A 13,582-nucleotide genomic window follows, 5' to 3' on the forward strand; every position below is an offset into this window, starting at 1 on the left:
ATGTGAAGAAAAAAAAAAAGAGATGTTCCAAAGATCCTTTTGATGAAAAGATTATTTAAAAAAGAGAAAAAACTTATCTCAGTGATCTTTTTTATACTTGTACTTTACATAAAACTTATCATTCAAGACCTGTTCAACATGAAGATATTGGTTGGGCTAAATTTATTGTAGATCATAAGTATTGAAAAATACACTCTGGATTCATACCTTACTTTGTTATCTTACTGGCTTTGCTTGCATTCAACATAAATTAGCTTTTTTATTTAAATCTCTTGATTAAATTTAGTATTTGAATTAAAGCAATATACAACTTTGTGTCTGCTGGAGGTTATGTACATCTATATACCAATATATTATATTAGCAATTAAAATATGTTCTTTTTCTGAATATATCCACATTATATATGCTGTAAGAGTAATTCACACTTACTAACTAACTGCAGAAAACCCTACAGCTCTTTTCTATGGAAAATATGCCACATGCAATAATTTTTTACTCTTTAGAATTTTTTGACCACTGCTTTATGGATAAATGAACCATTAAAAACAACTGTTCACTTCTGTCAATCATTTATGATTATAGAGAACTTTACTGATACTCATTAACTTTATTCTTTAACCCCAACTTATTTTAGGGTAAAAAAAAAGTCATCCAAACTGCTGGTAATGCCACAAAGACAATGTTCTTCGATGAATAGGTTCTGCAGTCACATTTCCAGCACACCACTTTTGATGAAGTCAAATTTTCTGATCTTATCCCTAGTATAAGCAGCAGGGCTTACATATCTAATTACTGTATAGCTAATAATCTACAAGGAGGCAGAGACAATTCACAAACTTGAAATAAGAGGTGCAATGCAGTTAGTGTCAAAGTATTAGCTACATTCTTTCCAGCTGCTATGCAAACAAAAACCATTATTAATTCCCCCTACAACAGTTTTGTTCAACAAAAAAGGGCATTTCACACATCTTCGTTTAAGAGGTACTTGCAGCTGGATTACTATGAAAGTAACGAATCTGTTCTTTGCTACATTAGCATAAAAACACACTTAGGAGGCTGTTCAACGAAAAAAGGTATTTTTATACAAAAAGTATTTTATAATCCTAAAAAATGCCTCACAGAAATTTAGAGAATACAAGAAGTTCTTGATACCAGATTGCTCTGCAAGAAACAATGTTTACCAGATAGTGCAGAAGTATTGGTGAAATGTTATCCCAAATCCATGATATTAATGAGAGAACAGATTTTGTTGCAGATTCTCAGAAATGTGCACTGCTTAAAGCATAAGAGCCAGCATTGATAGGTCAAGGTGATATCCAAGAAGAAAATATTATAAAGTTGTCAAAATTACAATAACAGTCTGCCACTTTTATTGATAAGTGGTTGAGAATGTAGATATATGTCAAAATATTGTACATAAAATATTTCAAGTAATGGAAAAATAATTGCAAGTGCACACTCATGATTGACAAAGTTACTGATTGCTCAAATGATGAACAATTTGTTATTTGTCTTCACTTGGTAAATGAAAGACTTGCAACATTGTTATAACAGTGACAACAGTTTTACAGGGTCAAAAGCTGGCATCACCATTTTGATTCAAAGGAAAGTGCCACAGTCATTTATAACATTGTTATTTTCATTTTCTTCAACTAACTAAAAGTGATATAATGAAGTCAACTGTGCAATTTTCAAATGTCTAGCATGAACAAGGAGATACCCAAGCTACTAAAGTATTCTGCAGAAATGGATAAAATGTTGGAAAAGCTGAAGAAACTGGCCACAGGCAACCTCTGTTTTTCATGTCCAACTGAATGGAGTGTCTGAGGTAGCTCTCTTTAGAGTACCACACGCAACTGCAATGGTCTTTACAGAACAAGGGATGAAAGTCTAGATAAGGGAGACTGGACTTAGAAACTAGAAAAATAATTGGTGTAAAAAGCCAAACATTAATGTTTGCAAACCTCTCTTCCACCAGACTGGCAATTTGTCAAGGACACTTCAGCATGAGAATTTTTCTTTGTCAGTGGAAGAGGTGGTGGTTCAAGGTATGCTGGAAATACCCAGTCATAGTGAAGTGATTCTTACTGGGGTTTAATTTTGCACCACTTATACCATGAGGCTATGAAGTTAAGTCTTTCAGAGGTGACCTTGCTTGAAAGTAAGACATGATCTACACAGTATGTTGTGCATATTCAGAGTTTGGGTCCACTCTGAAACATTTTCACAGGGTATGGAATGATTGATATGGCATGGTAACTAAAGGAGTGAACAGCAGTTTTTGTTAGATATTGAAATAAAGATTTAATATAGTGAAATGTGGAGAATCATTTCATTCAAAATTGTAAGGAGTTTATTCTATACCACAAGCTTAAAAAGCAACATCCTGATTCTGAAAGTACAACTCAGTTAGGCAAGCACATAACTTGTTGGCAACAAAAAGGCATATCAAATGGAGACATTCTGAAGGAACTTGTATAGTACAGCTACAAATGTGCTCATTCATAACCAAAGTATTTTATGAAGTTGTAAAGCTTTTAAAAGTTCTGTTGGTGCCTGCAACAAGACATTAACTGAAAGATCTCCATTGGACCTATGTCATGTGAGAATGTATCTTAAAGAAACACAGCATCACAAACTAAGAACTGTAATTAAATCCTGATAGTTATTACTCTTTATTTCAGTGTTAACAGTATCAAGATTTACTACAATTGTATCATATTTTGTTTTGAGATTTGTTGTAATAACTGTTCAAATCTCGAAAGTTTCAAAGGAAGAATTATGAGCTTCAAACTACATCTTAGCACATTCTTTTCTATTTCATTTTAAACAATTATATGTATCCAGTTCACCATTTTATCACTATTATTAAAATATCACTAGATTCATCTTGGTGCAGGGTGACTGATGAAGGTTGGAATCCCTCTGAAACCAATTTAATTCAGACTACTCAGCAACAAGCAATAAATAGAATAACATTAGGTTTCATATTGTTTTCAGTATCTTAAACAGTGTCTGCTGAATAATCTATGGAACTGAATAATGAGTATCAATGCTACAGTTTCTTCAAAACCCATATAAACATAAAATTCAGTGTTGTGAGTTAGTGACAACCAATGTACTATATGCATATGTCACATTTGTAAACCATGTTAAGAGGACAATAATGCCCTATTCTTAACATATTTTTTAGCATTCTTCACTGCAAGTCTAACAGATCTCAGCATGATTTGTTCAATGAAATATAATAAATTATTGAAAATACTACAGTATGGTAAAACATGGTTCAATAGATTCACTGGATTATGTATGTTGTAACCTTCTATTTGTATTAAACAAACTTCACAGGAAATTGTCAGATCCACATTTGAAACACGATGTAGAACAAATAACTTAGTATATGCAATTCAAAATGATTCAAAACAAAAAATATCCTACTGGAATACTTTATTATTATTATTACATAATTAATAATTATTTACTCTGTCAAAAATCAGATATTAATGTCATATAAGAACAACAAATTTTTAAACAAAAAATAATTCCATGTAATTTATAAGGTAATATAAAATTTTACTTTTAATTTTTTATCAAAGCATATGAAAGCAAGCTTAATAATTATTATTGCAGTAGCATAATATTTATCTTGATGAACATTAAATGATGACAATGAGTAAGTTATTAATTCAATCATATCTTTAATAAAAAATTAAAGTTTACACCAATGAAAAAATTACACCATTATGTCATTGTTCCAAATACTGGGTTGTGACGACATATACTAGGGCCATATTCCTCGTATGCTGCTTTAGTGTGGCACACTTGGTAAAATTCAGGCTAGAAAAAGTAAAAACAGAAAAAAATGCTATATGTAGTATTCCAAGCTATTATTAATTCACATTATATTTGGAATTTGTTATAAATATTCATTTCTGTACTGCAACTTGCATGGTTTTGCTGAAAATATGCTTTCATGAAATATTTCTAATGGAGAACATCAATAAACTGCTTAAAATTCTTAGTGTTATGCTCTGTAACTATAACTCTAGACAATGAAACAATAATTAAGAGGTGAAAGAAGGATTCAGATTCACTTAGTAATTAAGTTATTTGAGATCTTATGGTAGTTATTTAAAATGCTACATAAAAGAGGCCAAATTTTGAGTTTTGTATTTAAAAACTAGTGAAGCTTTTAATGCTGGATATAGAAGCCATTTAATAATGACTGTGCCTCAATTGTAATGTTTTAACCAATTAATTTATATTTCTCATCGAGTCCACAAATAAACTATCATTTCCTCAAGACTTTTTTGTTAAGCACAGAACTACACATAATAGACTATTTGTGCTGTGCTATCCACACGTATCTAACCCAAGTTTTTGCATTATAAATTCCAATGATTTGCTGCTGAGCCACTGAGATATTTTTCCAAAATTAGAGTAAAAGCCCGAAATGTAATAAACTTGAAATTGAACTGAATTTTGTAAAGCAAAGACCTCAAGATGTAAAATGTAACAGCAAAATGTTTTTGTGATCTTGCAAATGTATTATGAAGGATCAGGATGAAAAGCAGCAGATATTACAGGAAAAATGGAAGAACAAGACCAAAAGTATATTACCAATAATTACAGACTGCAGTTACAAATATATATATAAAAAATAGTAAAATACTATAATTTTCTTTATTTCATAATATGGTTAATTCAACAACCCATGATAATTATCCTTAGACTAGTTTTCTCCTAGTCATATGATGAATTATTAGTCAAACCAGTTACTGAAAACTATCATAACCTTATTCTAATTTATTGCAGCAGATTTTATATCAAAGAATAAAGCACATTGTTCAGCAATATTTTCATAGTGAACATGCATTAATTTTTACATAATACATTTGAAACATAAAATTAACTCTCGATAAAAAATAACCAATTTTTCTACATATCTGTATTCAGTTACACTGTAACTGGGTGTATCTCCCAATTTTCTCTTTATAAATACATGTACTTAATACATAAATCACACTTAGCTATAAATGGAGGATGTATGAAAGAGCAACACAAAACAAATATTTAACAACTGGTAGGAAGATGGTAAATTATGATAAATTTTGCTAAATATGCAAAAAAAATTATAATAAATAATTTAAGCACCACATAAATGGTACTTAAGAAACTAGACAGTTATCTTTTAAATAATGCCTAACAACTAGATGGACGATTTTATACAAGTGGTTCTCAAAGTCTGGTTCACAGACTGCTAAATATGAAAAAAAAACTATAATAAATGATTTAAGCACCACATAAATGGTACTTAAACTAGAAAGTTATCTTTCAAATAATGCCTAACAACTAGATGGACAATTTTATACAAGTGGTTCTCAAAGTCTGGTTCACAGTCTGATTAAAAAATGCTAGCCACATTAAAAGCAGCACTATTTTTCCTATCAGTTCTGATGAATTTTTGGGATGGAAAGTGAAATCAGGTAGGGAAGGACCAATAAGTGGTCTGCAAATGAACAAGTTTAAAAATGGGATGTATACAAGGGCCAGTATCAAGTATATTAAAATTAACAAGTTAACAGATCGTGTTCTACCAGAAGTTATTTTGGTATTAGGACAGAATCATTTCTTTTGGTATGGATTTGTGAAAAGGTTTGTAAAGTTAATAAGGAAAAAAAATTGTTTCCTCTTCTGGAACACTTAAAAAATACTATCACTATAAATTTAATTTTACTTAAAAAACAAAACAATAAGATGTACCAAAACCAAGATAACACTAAATGTTAGTCTCAGTTCAGTTATTACACTGTAGAGATGTTTTTTACTTGCAGATTTCATTTTTTTAATACAAATATTTTGGTATTTCACAAATGTATGTTTAGAAAAAATATTCACCAGTGGAACAGGACTACAGGGCTGGAGGAAGATCAACTTGCCCAACAATGCATGCTTTACATATATTTTTCTAATTTCATATAGTCGTCAAAATAAATAAAAGTTGTGGAAACAAAATTATGATTATTAACTGCCTAACTGTTTTATTTCTGTGTCAGACATTTTATTCTTAAATCACGGCTTAACATTTTTCAAAGACAGTAAAAGCATGAATTGAGGAATTTTGGTGGTATTCTAAATTTAGTAGCACATGTATTAACATTTACTTCAGTCTTTTTAAATGAGAAACCCTTTATTCTACACTGCTTTAGAGAAGGATGTAATGAGGATTGTTTTGTTAAATTTTTGTTTTTATTTCAATGCACATTAAAGATGATTTATCAGAACCAGTTCAGAATGGTTTCCAATTTATATCATCTTGTTGTCACTCAAACATATACAAAATTTCATCCTGATGAACAAAACACGTTTAAAATAAATTAGTCTATAGCCAGTGTTACTGAAAGGAAAATTGATTTAGTAAAAATAAGTTAATGTCTTGCATTCTTCATTCCTTCTAAAACTAAGTTTTTTGGTGCATAACTTTTTCACTTAATTGCTTTTCTCAAAAACACCAGCTTTGGTCTCATAAGAATCTAATAGACAATATCATTAAGTATTTAACCCCCCACTTTTTTTCACACACACACACACACACACAAGAAATAGGTTTAGACAGGATGCCATAAAAGGAGAAATAAACATCTGGCTCACATCGGTGCTGCTTAAATACTACCTGGTATATTTTTCCACTTTAAATTGTTTGTTTTACTGATTTCTCAGCATTCACATATTCATTCAGTTTATTCCAGCCTTATAAAATGTAAACATATAAATCATTTTTAAATTTGTTATTTTAAAATTTATTTTTATGATGTTTTCTATATTTATGTTCTTAACTACTTTAATTTTACGCTATTGATGGAATTAGAAAAAATTCCAAAAAGTCTGTAACTATATTTTTTCAAATTATCTTAATTTTAATGTTTCTTGTAATACTTTGTTTTCCACCTAAGTGGTAATCTATTATTCTCACACATTTTGTTGCAAAGATGTAAATATTTTACTTCTTTCTGTATTTGAATTAATTTGTTTTCAGTGCAGTGTGTGTGTAATTTTTCATACATTATAACAATAGTTTTATCCCATGAAATCTAAAGATAAATTTCTTCAATGAAGGATTAGTTTCTTTAGTTTTAATAGCCTTGTGAAAATATGAAGGGAAAACATATGATATGGTAATAATTCTTTTTTTACCACCATTATGGGGGCTAGAATGCTAACTTCAGCAGGTAAGTTTAACTTACTTATCCCAAAATAGTCAAACCTTATTTTCACTTATGTATTTTTTTCATTTAATTTCTTCTTTACTTTGGAAAGCAATCGCCTTCTCACAACTGTCTGCAAGCAGTGAAGGGTGATAAGAGATATGGGATGTGTGGAGTTAAGCACCCACATCTTGCTCTCCTCTAATTCCTGTTTTTATTGTTTCAATTTCTATTGCTATTCCTTTATTTTATTTCTTTAAGTGAGATTAGTGAACAGAAGTTAAGACTGATAGACAGTGTATCTCCACTGCAATGTGGGTCTTCTTCAGTCACCTCCAAAATCTAGGGTACATTTTATAACCCACATTATAGTCTGCACTGTGAGGATCCTTTCAATGGGTGCAGCATTTTTTATTTTTGTTTATAACAAACTATATAATGAGTAACTTATGTTACATGTAATCATCTCAGAGGGGTAATAAATTCAAGTAGAGAAAAAACCTTGAGAACAAATGTTACAATTATCATACAAGGTGAGATTAAGGATTTTTAAATATATTTTTCATAAAATTAAAATTTACATAATATTAATATTTCCTTCACTAACTGTTCATCAATACCAAGTTTATTTGTATGCAATGTCTTAAAAGTATGTAGTATCATCAGTTATCTATAGCAAAAGGAGTTATCAGAGAATTACAAAGCACATGGGGAAAAAGTCAGTAATAGTGTATGAGCTTAAGATACTTGCTGTTTGTAATAGTGTATGAGCTTAAGATACTTGCTGTTTGTAATAGTGTATGAGCTTAAGATACTTGCTGTTTGTAATAGTGTATGAGCTTAAGATACTTGCTGTTTATATACATGTATGCAAATGTCAAATATGTATTTGACAGTCAGAAATTAAATTACAAAATGTATACAATAATACATAAATGTAAACTGTGGACAAATTACTGCAGAATCAATAGAAATTGGGTTAATTCCCATATAAACAAATAGCTATTATGTATACATTCAAATATTTTGGTATATTTGGTACTGAAAATGCACATGGTGGATAGTACAGAAAAAGACTAACTTTAAAATCTGTAAAGCAGTAAATAAGGTGATAAAAGATCCTATGGAATGAAACAGTTAAAGAAAATCTTTAATACACGTGAAACTAAAGATATCTTATATGTCTGTAATAGATGCTGCAAATATAACTACTCTTGTGTATCTTCATAGGTTACTTTTTTTGGAGACAAGTACCAGGAAATTCAATTTTCAATTGAAAATAAAGAAATACATTATTTTCATAAGACTGCAGAAAACGATATACTTAAATTTACTTACTATACGATTGAATAAAAGAAGAAGATAAATTTGTAAATAATCAATCGATAATATAGACCAAAAAGTTGTGTATTACATGTGCCATAGCAGATACCATTAGGTATGAAATCATTTTGAAATACCTCTTAGCTAGTCTGAGATAGAAAATGTACCTGAAGACATTTCAGCAAATCAAGATATTCTTTGATTGCAAAAACAAAACTGAAAGAATAGATGTATGAGAAGAATAATCTTGAATCTCAAAAATATCAATTCTACTACATACCCTATAAGACAAAAGATTATAGCAATGTATGCACTGTATTTAGGAGTTAATAGATGCTGATTTCATTACCTAATGAAATATTTTACTTTTTACAACATCAAAGTTGAGAACTTAAGACCACATGAAAAAAAAGACAAGTAACTAATCAAAAGTAACACATCTAAAGTTATAGATAGACAGATGAAACAATCACCAATAAACTTACTGTGGATGCTAGCATACTGCCTCCAAACCATACAGCATACCTTTGCATGTGGTGTGATATTACTTGGACATCAATAGGCTTGGGCTTTAATAGAAAATATAAAGCAACTGAAATATTCATTGAAAAGAATGCAAAACAAAATATATCTGAAAATATATGATGTTACCTAAAAAAGAGGAAGTAAATATCATAAAGATACTATATTTTCCTGCAGAACTGAATATCTTTAAATAAGACATTATCAATAACACAGTTGTTAAGTTTAATTATCATTTGGATCACTTGTACAAATAATTCAATGGGTATATAAATACCAATTTGACAAAACCAATGAAATGCCTGAAAGATTTCATTTACTGATGAAAGTAATTACAGCATCCACTCATTTCGTCAAGTCACAGAACAAGAAATTACACTAACTGTACAGGACAGCAAAATACAATTTTTTGAACATCAATACACACAATTTAAGACTTCCTAAGTGGAATACAATTGTAACTTTAATTTTGAAGACCTGAGGAAATTGAGGGTTTGTCACCTAAAAACATGTATAAAACATTGGAAAGTAAACTAAGTTTTTAAATATCAGAACAATATAAAGCATCTGTAAATTGATGTACACTTTTGTTAATACCACACAGCTACATTCTTGAGTAAAATATGATTATGTTATTAATTATATTTCCAGTTATCTTTACTTTTGTTCATGATTAAGCATATTCAACACTTCTTTATTCATAATGCTAATTCTTTGACAGTATCCTCATTTAATTTTGTGATTAACTGGTTTGTCACATGATGTAAATTTTCCAAAGTACCAATAAAAACAAATAGTTACAAAAGTTTAATTTTAGACAAAATTGAACCTAAAATAACAATATAAATTCCTTAAGACAGCAAACTTGAAGAAAATATAGTTAAATAGTGCTACTTGCTCTGGAGAACACAAATTTGATTGTTAATATTTTGCAACAAACTACCTATAGTACAGAGAACTTCTGTTTTTGTAACTGTAAAATAATGTTTACACAACACCTAAGCAGTCAGTTTAGAAATGTATACAACTCAGATAAGAGTGGGATTCCCAATTATACAATACCACTGCAAAAGAGCAATATTTGTTGTTAACCATATTTAAATTAAAATGAAACCAATATTTACCACATCTATTTACTGTAAAAAAAACATTTACTGGTTTAGACACTTGTTTTGACAGCTTCATACCAGACTTGTTCATAAATAACCATGTTCTAAGTCTTTTAAACAAAATATATAACATCTGTTCTGACTACTACTGTCTTCACTCAGATATGAACAACATAATACAAAGTAATGATTATTTCCTTAATTTCTTAAGTTTAATCACACAAAAAATTTTAACATATGAAATAATACCCACCAAAAAGTCACACATTGTCTCAAAATATTGACCAATGCTTATCACTCTTTTCATTGCTTAACACAGTTTAAATGTAAATATCTAATTCAAAAATAATCAAAACGTATTACACACAAACTGAAATAGGTTTAGTATTTACATCAACAAAGAATTAACAATATGTTTAAAACCAAAGATTCTCTATACATTCATATGTGCACATGGGTGATTTATAAATATATTTATAGTAGCTTTAGAACTTCCTATATTGGTAAAACTACATCACCTACAAATATGTGCATGAGTGGATATAAGCTCACTAATCCACCAGTCGTGTATCCAATTGAATAGTGAGAACAATTACCCCATACTTCTAGGAAACTTTAAAATTCTCAACTCTGGAACCACACATTTCAAATACTTTGGTAAAGAAAGCTTCTCCATTTTGAATGATCATCAAACACAAGAAAACAACTTCTGTCATCATTAATGTAATCAAGATTCTCATGTTTTGTATTTGATATTTATTATTATTTAAGAGATACATTGTTTATACTTACATTTAAATCTTTCTTGACATCAATTTCTCTAAATGTTATTCATTAAATATGTATGAACACTCAAATAGTACTCCTCAACTTGATCACCCGACAGATGAAGACAACGTTGAACAAAAAAATTGCATAAACTCTGAGCTCATTAAAAACAAAACTGGGAAGTTTGAAGAATGGCCAGATAACCTTTCCCTGAGGGTTTTAAATGGGATCAAGGATAGGATATGTGAGCTACGTGTGACAATTTTTTTTTGCAAGTCCTTGAATAGTCGATGAGTACAAACACATCAGAAACTGGGTAATGTCACTTTAGCTTCAAGAGGTAGTAACCATTGTCCCAGTAATTATAGGAATACAAGTCTTGCATTGGTTGTAGGAAAATTTATGGAAACTGATAAACTTGCACATAAAGCTAAAAGTCACTTTTAAATTTCCACTCATATCTAAATAAAACTGAAATACAAACAACTCTCTAAATAACAGCTCACTCTGTCTATACAGTTCCACTGCCAACTTCATTTGTGATGTACACCTCTACTGCTTTAACTTGACATGCATGTCATCATCCACTTTGCCATCTATGAATTGACCATGTGCCAATAAATCCACCATTTGATATGAAGCATCTTTGTAAGCTAATTGTAAGAGTTTTACCACGTCTTCACAAGTTGTTTGAAGGTTTTGTTTACTCTAACTTGCTTTTGAACTTCATTCTGGTGTATATTTAAATGTGTATACACTCTTTCTACAATGTGCCCAGAAACCTCACCTATCGACAATTTTTACTTTTTGAGATTTAGTTTTAGGTTCTCTTTCCTCAAAGTTTCAGTCTTTTCTCTAATCTATCATTACAAGCATAATTAATTCTTCACATGTGTGATTATATCATCCACAGCAGGACCCTGTGAATCTATTTTACAAGTGTAACAGTTGATGTCAAAGGATTTGTATTCACAGTTATATTACTCCTTGCTGTTTCATGACTTCTGTTTCTTTGAGAAACTGACCTATTTTACTACTAAAAGTACCTGGCAAACTAATGTATTGGGCTGCATCTTGTATTAATCTTATGAGATACCTTCTTTGTATGGCTTAACGCATGTGGTTCCCTAGAGAAAATATAACTATTTTATGTGCAAGTCACAATCTATAACATCAATAAGTTGCAAGACCTCCATACATCCTTTTTTTCTAAATTCCTTTTGATATCTGATCTTACTGTTCACTCTTTTGGTAGACAACAGAGCATAATGTTGTGTGTGTATATCATTTTGGGTCCAGGATAGGTTGGAAGTTTAAATAGTAGAAATATTAGGTTGGCTTCATTTCTTCTTCAAGGAACTTGAGGGTACCTGCATTCCAACAACTGGCTATAGACAGTGATAAGCAGTAGGAGCTGTGAGTGTGAACATTCAGCTTCATAATCTTATCATTATTTTTTTATAATTTTCCATAACAGCTGGCTTGCTTGACACTGGCATTTGGATATTCAGGTGCTATTACCACAGACGTTATCCATTATGACAATACACTGACAGCATGAACTGACATTGGCATTTTAATAACCTGTTAAAAGTTAATCAATAATTTGTACCTATTTATATATGATTTTTGCTTTTCTTTTATTAGGAACATTATGTAGCTTGGTGTTTTGCCACTGACATTCCTTAAGAGTTCTACAGCTGGTAAGGAATACCTGAAGTTTAACAGAAGGGGTAGTTATTTACACCCAACTAATGCAACACATTTCCTTAAAAATTCCTCATTTCTCCCTACAGATAAAATGCAATGGATAACTGCAATAACTTTTATACCATAAACAGAAAGTTTGTGGTTTAATCAAAATTATGCAAGTAAAATAACATTTAAAAGACGTTTTTAATAACATATAAGATCATTCTTCCATTATTTTGGTATGTTTCTTGCAATTAATTACATTACAACTGGATTTAATTTCTGACAATACTTACTAGATTTAAAGCCAGTTTCTACAAATCATCACAAAGTACTAGAAACTGATCATAAAGTAATGAAAAAGTGCCATAAAGTCAATAAATCAGACAAAAATATATATATATAATTTATGCAAGTATACTTAATTGTCTTGCAGTGAAGTTAACAAAACTTAAGATGAAAATAAAAGGTAACTATGATAATATACCTTCATGTGAAAAAGTTAGGACACCCTATGAAAGTCTGTATATTATTGTAACATTTTTGGATATATAAATATTTAATCTCAATTTTAACAATACTGAAAGATTATAGGAATATAACTAAACATTTAAAACTGAAGAAAAGACTTTTCAAGATCTTCTGTAAATGTAATTCTACAAAAATGCATATTCTAACTGAGGAAAAAGTTAGGACACCCCCACATTTACTCCTACTTAAAATGGCTCAATTCACAGGTGTATCACACCAGGTGCACATAATTAGAATATCGTTACTCAGCATTTGGAATGAGACTTGCCCTATTTAAACCTCAGACATTGAGTTTGGCATGCTCCTGACAGCTGAAGTGAGCACCATGGTGAGAGCAAATGAGCTGTCTGAGGCCTTCAGAAAGAAAATTGTAGCAGCTTATGAGTCTGGTAAGGGATTTAAAAAGATCCCAAAAGATTTTGAAATCAACC

The 13,582-nt window shown here is 30.1% G+C and overlaps 1 protein-coding gene across 1 annotated transcript in view; it reads right to left on the reverse strand.

Annotated features, from left to right (window-relative positions):
* Positions 1–3,431: 3,431 nt before the first annotated feature.
* The window catches only part of LOC143255606 (actin-related protein 3-like), a 94,049-nt gene continuing 83,898 nt past the window's right edge, over positions 3,432–13,582 (reverse strand). The window contains 2 exon segments of the mRNA XM_076511495.1: positions 3,432–3,838; positions 9,015–9,098. Coding sequence (XP_076367610.1) covers positions 3,743–3,838; positions 9,015–9,098 — 180 coding nt within the window. The 3' untranslated portion in view covers positions 3,432–3,742.

This window comes from Tachypleus tridentatus, chromosome 7, assembly GCF_004210375.1.
Source record: "Tachypleus tridentatus isolate NWPU-2018 chromosome 7, ASM421037v1, whole genome shotgun sequence".
Taxonomy (NCBI): Eukaryota; Metazoa; Arthropoda; class Merostomata; order Xiphosura; family Limulidae; genus Tachypleus; species Tachypleus tridentatus.